General features: G+C 35.8%; 2 protein-coding genes across 4 annotated transcripts; both read right to left on the bottom strand.

Moving 5' to 3' along the window:
• Positions 1 to 1,000: 1,000 nt before the first annotated feature.
• Positions 1,001 to 4,368, bottom strand: LOC108203160 (uncharacterized). 3 transcript variants are annotated; one of them, XM_017371926.2, is made up of 4 exons: positions 4,213 to 4,366; positions 3,929 to 3,982; positions 2,873 to 3,023; positions 1,001 to 2,754 (listed from the first exon to the last, which is right to left on the bottom strand). In XM_017371926.2, the coding sequence occupies exons 3-4, from the start codon at positions 3,015 to 3,017 to the stop codon at positions 1,280 to 1,282; spliced, it is 1,620 nt and encodes a 539-aa protein (XP_017227415.1). In that variant the 5' UTR covers positions 3,018 to 3,023; positions 3,929 to 3,982; positions 4,213 to 4,366; the 3' UTR covers positions 1,001 to 1,279. The 3 variants fall into 3 exon arrangements, with proteins under 3 accessions (XP_017227415.1, XP_017227416.1, XP_017227414.1); XM_017371927.2 differs by lacking the exon at positions 3,929 to 3,982 and having other exon boundaries at positions 4,213 to 4,368; XM_017371925.2 differs by having other exon boundaries at positions 3,929 to 4,366.
• Positions 4,369 to 5,242: 874 nt separating this feature from the next.
• LOC108200928 (beta-glucosidase 40-like) lies at positions 5,243 to 9,410 on the bottom strand. Its single transcript, XM_017369202.2, has 13 exons — positions 9,138 to 9,410; positions 8,519 to 8,585; positions 8,113 to 8,171; positions 7,956 to 8,031; positions 7,748 to 7,819; positions 7,519 to 7,606; positions 7,154 to 7,376; positions 6,883 to 6,998; positions 6,519 to 6,742; positions 6,323 to 6,354; positions 6,101 to 6,203; positions 5,844 to 5,952; positions 5,243 to 5,593 (listed from the first exon to the last, which is right to left on the bottom strand). The coding sequence occupies exons 1-13, from the start codon at positions 9,291 to 9,293 to the stop codon at positions 5,419 to 5,421; spliced, it is 1,500 nt and encodes a 499-aa protein (XP_017224691.1). The 5' UTR covers positions 9,294 to 9,410; the 3' UTR covers positions 5,243 to 5,418.
• Positions 9,411 to 9,851: the final 441 nt, after the last annotated feature.

The raw sequence follows: 9,851 nt of genomic DNA on the forward strand, positions 1-9,851 counted from the left end.
ATGATTAAATTGAAAAAGAACATGATTAATATACTATTATGATTAAATTGAAAAAAAACATGATTGTTGTACAGTCTTTTTGATAATTAAGTCTTTTTGAAATAGTATTGGTGACGAAGAAAGAAATTGTTTTAGTAATTAATTATTTTTACCGACAATTTTAACTTTTTTCTGCTAATCATAAAAGTGAGGAGTCAAATCAGTAATTAAGATTTGGTTGTTGGAAAGAACAGGCTGAAGATAAGGGGACTAAAGGCTAATCAGTTGAACATTGACAAATTGAAACTATACTCCCTCCGTTTCTTTTTTTTTTTCTTGTTTGTGATGTCGGTACTGTTCATAACATGAGACAAATTACTAATTTACATCTAATCTATAAAACTAAATATAGTCATGAGTGATCTTGTTAGATTCGTGTTCACAAGTACTTTAATACAGTGAAGTTTTTATATTTAATACTATTACGAAATGAAAGATATTAACGATCAAAAATGTGTATTGGCAAACGTGAAAAGTACAAACATGAAAAGTATTTAGAGACAGAGGGAGTACAATTCAGTGATCCACATTAAATGGCGACCTCATGATGCTACGCTAGAAAAGTTCTTTTTATCTGTGTGAAATTTTACCATTTTTCCGTACATAAAATTCATTCCTTTTTTATTATAAGAACGTTTAAACTGCTAGTTTTATCGTCGAAATATTTGGGAATTTTTCTGAATAATCACATTACTTAAAATGAGAATGGTGGGGCTTTAATTGGAAAAAAATAACAGTATGATGCCCACCAACTTTTCCTCCTACCTATTGCATTGCATTCCAAAATGTGATGATTCATCAACACACTTGAGAGGAGAATATTTTGTTGTCAAACGTTTTTGCATCACACTTCTGATTCCAAGTGGAAATTAGTCGAACGTAAAATAGTCATTTTCCGGGCGCACAAAACTCCCGCATCAAATTCAACTACGGCCAAAAATCGATATCTGAAGAAAACTGATTGTAAAGGGAAAAAGTTCATTTAAATAAATATATGAAAACAATGTAAAAATGACCTCCCCAGTCTGCTATAGTTTCTTACACGAGTGTTCTGTTCTCTAATCATAAGGGTTGTCTTGCACTAATAGTCCACTAGATTCAGAAGCACATTGAACATACATCTACAGAAAATTTGACCATCCTTTTGAAGCAACTCAAAACAGTTTTCGCTTTTGATGCAGTGAAGATGAAGGCAAGAAAGTATGCAAGCTTACATGTGCCAAATAATTTATGGAAGCCACTAGCTAACGCTTTTGTCGTTGCTGGACTTGTTCCAATTGCATGGTCCGAATATCTCTTCCATCATGTTGCATGTGGGTAGCAGATCAAAAGATGTCATGAGACCAACTGGATATGTTACATCCCAAACCTTGGATTCACAGGACTCCAATGCATACTGAGGGCCAAACTTATCAGTAGAGCCATGACCGATCTCATCTAATATTTTTTCACCAGCACTGTTGACCATGGTTCCTTGTAAAGGCACCCTCTCATCACTTGGATGATCGGAGCCGGTCACACAAGGCTGTATGGACTCGCATGAGTCCTCTCGGACATCCAGTAACTCCTTGTTAAAGCTTCCAAGAGATTTAGCCAAGTTATGAGGTATGTGATCAACCCTGTGATCATCCAGAGAATATTCACTCTTCCCCTTCGAGGAGTGATATCTTCCCTCCATATTATCGGTAGCATCCGGCTCACCAAATTGCAGTCTATCATCACCATTGTCATCAATGTCATGTTCATCACCGTCATCATTATCATCGCCATTACCATCGCTGCTGCTGTCATCGTCATATTCATTTTGGGAATCATCTCCATGGTCAACTCGCACATCTTGATCAAAAGATATAGCTGCTAATTTTTCATCTTCTCTTTCCATCCCAAAGGGTCCTCCAACTTGCCTCCACTCATCATCGTCACTGTCAATGTCCAACCAGCTCGACCTGTTCTGAGCAGCCCGCCTTCGAAGCATAAACACATTAAAATAATAACTGACAAGTTCTTTCTTACTTCGAGTAGGAAATGCCAAAGACAAATGCACCCAGAAATTTCTTCCATGTGACACTGGATTGGAGTAAACCACCTCATGAAACATTTGTTCTTCTTCTTCAGTCCATCTATATGCTACCTCCTCCCCCATCTCGAGGAACCCCAAATCCACGAATTTCCCAAGTCCAATCGCTTCTTTTAACTCTTCTCGTGCTTCATTCACATGCTGCTGCACACATCTAACAGAGCCACCATCCAAACAGCTGCACTCCAGCTTTTTACCTATAGTCTTACCAAGGACATCTGAAGATTCCAGCTCAGGCATAGGAATGACAGAAGATCCCACAAATGGCTTTCTGGTGTAGTCAGTATTGACGTCAGTAAAACCAATGGAATAGTTTTCAGCAAGCGTGGGGTCCCATACTGGGACATCAGCTTGATGATCTGGTCCAATAGGAACTTCTTTTCTCGGAGCAGAATTCAACAAAGATGAGTATGTATCCTCAAACTGAATAACACTGCGCCTTGGGAAACTGAATTCGAATAATTCCGGAAAAACAGATGAGTACAACACTGTCCGCGATCCCATATCTTCCTCCATAGTACTACTGATCCCCCATGAACCAGGAGCCCTCGGCTTGAACTCCTTGTCGTTAAATTCTGATTGAGCATTACTAACATTATCTTTGGAGTGAGAACCAGAAACGTTTACTAGAACATCACCTATGGCATAAAATTAATAACATGAGCATAATAAAATATGAAAAAAACCACCGACTCAACACAGAGAAATGTCCTCAATGTATCACTCATACCACATGTCTTCTCTATGAAAATTTACCTGGAATGTCAGCTTTCTGAGAAGCGCCATAAGGATGATTAGTTTCTGGTGGTGAGGTTGCATGCTCAGTGTAGTTAAGTTGTTTTGGGTGCTTAAAGAACAATTCCTGTAAACCCTCCTCATCAAAAGAGCGTTTCTGTCCCATTTTGGCCTGCAAGTTAGTAACAGAAATTTTAAGAACAGAATTTATCGAACATTATAATACGCACCTTGACAATAACCAGAATTGCTTGTTTTAATCTATTTGTGCAAGGAACCAAACTACAATAAATATCCGACAGTAGATGCAGATGGAACAAAAAAATTGTACAAGCTAGCACAAACGTAAAACAAATACAACACTACTCATAATATGATTCCACCGAACGTTAGTTGAAACTTAAACTACCAACCCTCATTTATTAATAGGCAGAAAATATATTCCACACTATAAGCCTCTGAACTACATCTCGAAGCATAATGCCATCATACCCTGCTTCCACATAATGTAATAATGATGAACAATTGTGAACTTATTACGTCAATACTTTACTTAGTTAGCAAAAAAAAAAAGCGGAAATAACCCCTAAGCTATTACTAACTTGCAACGGTATAAATAATAAAAAGCTATAACCAAAGCAAATTGTTTTTGGGAAAAATGACCCCTTTAAATGTATCCATCATTAAATAAATTTCTCAAAGCTTCATTCAATGCAATCGTTGGGCGCATTAGACGACAGGGGGCATTATACGACAACGAACACTTCCAAAGCTAGGCTAATATTCATAGATAATAACCAACTACAAGATAAACTTAAAAAATCACTAAAAGATACTGGGCAGGACTGAGTCTGAGTGTAAAATTCAGCTGAAAAAAATCATGTGAATTAATTAACATAGTTACAGCTAGTAGTACCTCAAACCCAATTCATTAATCATTAACAAACACATAAGATTACAAAAAACAAAAATCCCCAAATTAAAAACAGAGCCCTAACCCTAGCTTCTAAAATTGGGGGAAAACAACAGAATTGCAAATAATAATGACATAAAATCTAAATTAAGGAAGAAACATACCGAAACCCTCAATCAATTAACAAATCAAAAGGCTTCAGACCACCTTCACAAACCCTAAAAAAAATCAAAAGTCAAAGCTCACAACTTTCTTTAAAGTAGCCGAATAGAACACAAATTAACCCTATACCCATCAAATAAACATAACCGATCGAAAGATTTCAAGGCTATTAAGATCTAAATCGGAAAAAAATCAAACCCTAACCCTAGAATCGTGACTAATTCACGGCGAGAAACAAAAGAGGGCTCAATCGAGAGAGAATTGATCAAATAGAAAGAATATATACATCGATTGATGATTGATGTAGCGGATTGACAGAGATCTGGGTTTGATTGAGAGAGATTATTATAGATCGTGAGATACGGGTTGGGTGTTTATGTAATCAAGGGAGGATCCGAAAAGGAAACGGGTTGTCCACGTGACAATAATTCTAGCGAAAAAGCCGGCCCGATTGCACGTTTTATTTTATTTTTTTTGAGTTATAATTACTGGAATTTGAGTTGACTAGTGCCGTGTGAATGTCAGTTTTCGGATGTTGGATTTTGTGGGCCTGACATGTCAGAGTTTTAATTTTAATAAATAATTTCAGACCGTATTATCAAAAAAATAATAATAATAATTTCAGACCGTCTCTCATATTTTTTATAACTGGATAATTTTAAATTTTCTATAAAATATGATTTTGTAATTTAGTTTAATATTTACAAACAAAATTAAATATCATAATTTTTCAGAAGAAAAAAAGTGTAATATAATTTATAAATTTTTATAGGAATCATAAGAGCATCTCCAACGGCGTTGGCTATAATCGTTGGCTAAATTGGACATGTAAGACAATATGTAAAATTTGCTGAACCTGCAAATTTAAAAATAGTATTGGTTGGCTATAATTTAAAAATAGTATGTTATTAATATTTTAAATTGTTAAAATAGAATATATCAGTTCAATATGGTAATAAATGATGTACAATCTTTCTACAAATTTTCTTACAGACATGCAGAGGTTCGACAAATTTAGCCATCCATAGGAGGTTGGCTAAATTTATAGACACAGGTGAGCATGGTTGGAGTTGAGTTTTTGGAGCTGTTGGCTAAATTTTTTTATTTTAAGTAAGCCAACTCAACTTTTAGCCAAAAGCTTTAGATGGTTGGAGATGCTCTAAAATAGATGTCAAGCACCCTTCCAACCCAGAAGAAAAAAGGACATATAATTTTATTTTATCGAGTTGGCTTACATATATATTATCTTGGAAGAGTTTTTACCCGGATCATATTATATTTCTAACGCTATTTTTGTTTAAAGTGAGGAACCAAAATTGAAGCTAGTATGCAGCAATGTAAGATCCTTCTAAGAAGTCGCCTGCATTACCGCTAAACAGTATGCATTATTAATCGTTGATGTTTCCATACATTTAACTATGTAATTGAGAAGAACTAGGACATGAATCCATCACAGTTTATATTTTTTGCTCTTATCTGCGCCAGCAGTCTTTTAAGATGAAGCCAGGAAGTTCTTGAACCAATGGGCCGAGTCCTTGGCATACCTCTTAAGGTTGTCTTTATAATCAACATAGTACAGACCAAACCTTGAGGTGTATCCAGATGTCCATTCCCAGTTATCTAGTAGAGACCACGCAAAGTATCCCTTCACATTGCACCCATCTTCCCTGCACCGAGACATATCAGCAGCGCGTTTTTTAGTAAGGGGATGTGTACTGCAATTGTCGAAAGTATGTATACTAAAGTACATTTGGTCCCAAGTCCAGGGATGCAATTTGCAAATAACTCTTTTTTTAAATGTCTTAGAGCATGTCCATTGGACCATAAGTTCTATTTTAGCACCAAAAACCACTTTTTGGTTTCAAATTATAACAATAGCTACATCTATTTTAACATCACCATTGGACTTGCTCTTACTTGATAGAAGCTAGTAAATTCGTCAAATAGTTGTTGAGGTATTGGATTCTCTTCTCGTCCTTTAGAGCATTCTTGATGGGCATAGTAGGGATATTTTGATCATCCATCCCTAGTAGAACAATGAAACAGAAAACACGGATTTAAGACCTTATGCTCTGATCTAGAATTGTCCAAATTTGTTTCGGTTAACTGGTTTACTTGTATGAAGTCTATAGACTATTGAGTACTAGGTGCTTTGTAGTTTTGAGGAGAGTTACCATTTTCAGTGATTATGACCAGAGGATTGCCGTATCTTGTCTTGACATAATTCATTAGGCTTCTGATGCCATGAGGTACTATGTATAACCATTTAGAATGTGCCTGCGGTTCAAGGTAACACCATAAACAAGCTCCATGATTTTCTACATCAAAAGCTACATGTACACGTTTGAAATTTGAAGTATGCTATCACTATAATTATATATCTACAGGTTACATACCCGATCACCTATAGGTTTCCCGTTTCTGAATGCTGAAAATGAAAATAAAGCATTTCAAGGATTATATTTCGCATAATGGTCACTAGGGTTTAATAATAATATGATGATTGATATAAGCCTATAAGGTAATTATGTGCAGAGATGTGGATTTAATTTTATTAATTAGAACAAAATGGTGAAAATTTGGAAAACATACGTAGGGTAACAGCACCACTGTCTGGCATTGTATCATTATGTACAGAGCCAGTGCTGTTATTTAGTTTGTTCTTGGCATACCAAGTTGTATAGTGATTTATGCCGACAAAATCCAGGCTACCCTTGAGAAGAGTGGACTCAGATGTGGAAAATTTAGGTAATCTGCTTCCTAGTCTGGTCCTCATTGAGTATGGATAATCTCCGAACATTAAAGGGTCAAGGAACCTGCAATTAGTGTAAAAATTCCAGAATGAGCATTCTATAGAAGTCAGTCTCTGTAGAAACTCACGTACTGTCCAGCAAGAGAATATTTGTAATATGAAAAAGTTCTTCTATATTGCTCTAATTTACGGAGAAGATCTAACCAGCCCAAGTAAAACTCCATTGCTCGTTGTGTAGCATGTATGTCTTCTGGCGAGTTTGTTGCAGGTTCATACCAAAAACTATCTAGGGTTATCCCTACCGATCCTTGTTGCTTTCCCTATAAATGAAGAAAACACAATGTTCAAATATTTCTATTATACAACTAAATAAAGAACAGTCAAATATAAAATGGCCAAAGTCTTGTGAATTTTGATCCCCCACGGCATGTAGTTATAATGCAGTAGCTGCAATCTGCAGTAATGTGTTGTTTACCTTGTACTTTTTTCTGTATATATCCATGGCAGCTGCATGTGCAAGAAGAACATGGTGACCAGGTATATAACGTTCTGTCTCAGAGTTTCCTGCCCTAGGAGCCTGGAGGCCAACAATATCCTCGTATGTTGCAAAATTGTGCGGCTCATTGAACGTTATCCAATTCTTCACTCTGTCACCAAATTTCTGGAAGCAGGTCTCGGCATATGTGGCAAAGTCATTTCTACAAAACAGCCAAAGATACATTCAACTTTAATCAGGCAATAAGAGCATCTCCAATGGTTGGCACCCTTTAAGGGGTGCCAAATGTAGATGTATCATATGAGTATACAAGTATATAACCAGAGCAGGTGAAGATTGTTTACATTATTCGAGAGCTGAGCCAACCTTGGTACTTGTCTGCTAGTGCCAGAGGTAAATCCCAATGGTAAAGGGTGACATATGGTTCAATTCCTGTACATTTTATTTCATATGAATTTAGTCTCTTCTGTTTCTGCATAACTTTAGACCATTCTTATGTCGAAAAGGAACCACAAAACGTCAATCATTTATCTTTTATTTACTATACAGTATGCAGTTCTCATTCAAGATTACCATTAGCTAGCAATGCATTGATCAAATTATTGTAATGATCGACACCCGCCTGATTCATCTGTCCACTTCCATCTGGCAATATAAACAAAATAATTTTCTTATGGATCCACTGCAATAGTTCATATCACTGGTTAGCAGTCTAAGGAGATAAAAGGCATAATTAAATTCTAGAAAAAAAAATGATAAACGAACAATGAAAGACACTCACCCGGGAAAATCCTAGACCAAGCAATTGAAAACCGGTAAGCATCCATACCCATATCTTTCATAAGTTTAATATCATCCTGTTTACAAAATTAGCTTCATCAGCACTATATTAAATGCTTAGCAACTAGAAGTAGGATAAGTAGGACGGGTAGACTTACATGGAAGCGATGATACTGATCCACAGCAACATCAGCGTTACTAGAATCAATCACCTTTCCTGCAAAGTTATCTTCAGTCAGAATTCAGTACCATGTCTCCATAAAGGAACTAGATCATAGCTGGCTATGAACTTTTCAATATTTTCATTCTTCATTTCATTATATTAATGTAAAAGCATATTGTCTGTTGATATAATATTTAGATATCAGATGATTGTGCTTCACGCAATAGTCAAGTGTCTACTCGCTCATGGTACTTAAGGTTTTCACACGAACATAAGAGCTAAAAAATTTTAGGTTTTCTTTAGCTCTACGCATTGCAGCTATATGTACCAACACTCTGCAGTATCAGTGACTCTTAATACAAATTAAATAGTAGTATTAGCGATATGTAAGTGAAGTTTACCAGTTGAATGTGCAAGTTTGTCCCAGATGGTCTGTCCCCTTCCGTCCTCCTTCACTGCTCCTTCATACTGCACAAAACACAAGGGTCGAGATAGTAATGCACATGTGTAACCTTAATGTGTGATTTTATAACATCAGCCAAAATGTGCATTAATCGCATAAAAACCAGGTTGTTTTTTTAGGCATTACTATAATGCATACGTATCAGGTGATCTGCACATGTGAGTTGCAGGATTGAAGTTTTAACGCGTTTGAGATGAACTGTAAAATGCAAGTTGAATTTTAAGGCCACATATTTGCGCAGAAAAATAGACCATGATACTCATCACACTTATGTGCACTCTCCTTACATTCAGCAATATGCGTGGTTCTTTCTGTTTTATTTTTTTTTGAATATCCGCATCAATTCTGGTATTATCGGTCCTCTTAACTTTCAATACAACCTTGAATGAAAAATAGTAAATCATTCTTTTTCAGTAGAGTCTATTAAGCTCTGAAGCACAAAAAACGCCTTAAACAATATACGAAACCACATACTGTTAGATCAAGTCTGTGAGTACAATGTGAGTGCTGAATGCGGATGAAAAAATATAGAGAAAGGCAAGAATGCAGAGGCAGACCTGATAGGCAGAAGAGGCAGTTCCGAAAATGAAACCCTTCGGAAAGCTTGATCTTTTGATAACAATGCTAGCATTATTAGCTGCTAAACAAACTTCCCAAAGATAAAGTAGCCCAACAAGGAAAACCAGAGACATGCATCTTTTAAGCCTCAACATATTTTTTTGATTTGCATACAATTCCAAGTGTGTTTAACTTAAACACTTAATCTGTGCATGAAAGCACAGATATTGTGTTGGAGAAGAGTGGAAAGATAGGCAACCTCACTAGTGAGCAAAGAACAGAAAATTTGATTGTGAATAAATAGAGTTGATATAAGGATATTTGTGTAAATTCACAGTTTTTTCTGTACAAGATTGAGAAATAATTGGCACTTGATCCGAGGTTCATACTCTATCTGATTCTGAATGAAATTAATTGTTTTCAACATTTCTGTCATCAGTATTTACATAGATATCCTCCTGTTTTTTACTACAAATTTCACAATTTATATAGTTCAAACAAATTCTTACTCATATAGTATTTTTAGGGAAAAAAAGAGAGAAGAGAATGACAACTATAAAGAGGAAATAACAATAATCGAGAAAAAAGATTGGTAAGTAAAGATCAGTCAATATTTAGGCCCCTGCTATAATTTAACTTGGTGTCAAAGAATATCATAGAGTTTAACAGAATGTGAAGTATGGTCCCTCTGGTGGAAATAGAAATCTGGTTTC

The sequence above is a fragment of the Daucus carota genome, chromosome 9 (assembly GCF_001625215.2).
Source record: "Daucus carota subsp. sativus chromosome 9, DH1 v3.0, whole genome shotgun sequence".
Lineage (NCBI taxonomy): Eukaryota > Viridiplantae > Streptophyta > Magnoliopsida > Apiales > Apiaceae > Daucus > Daucus carota.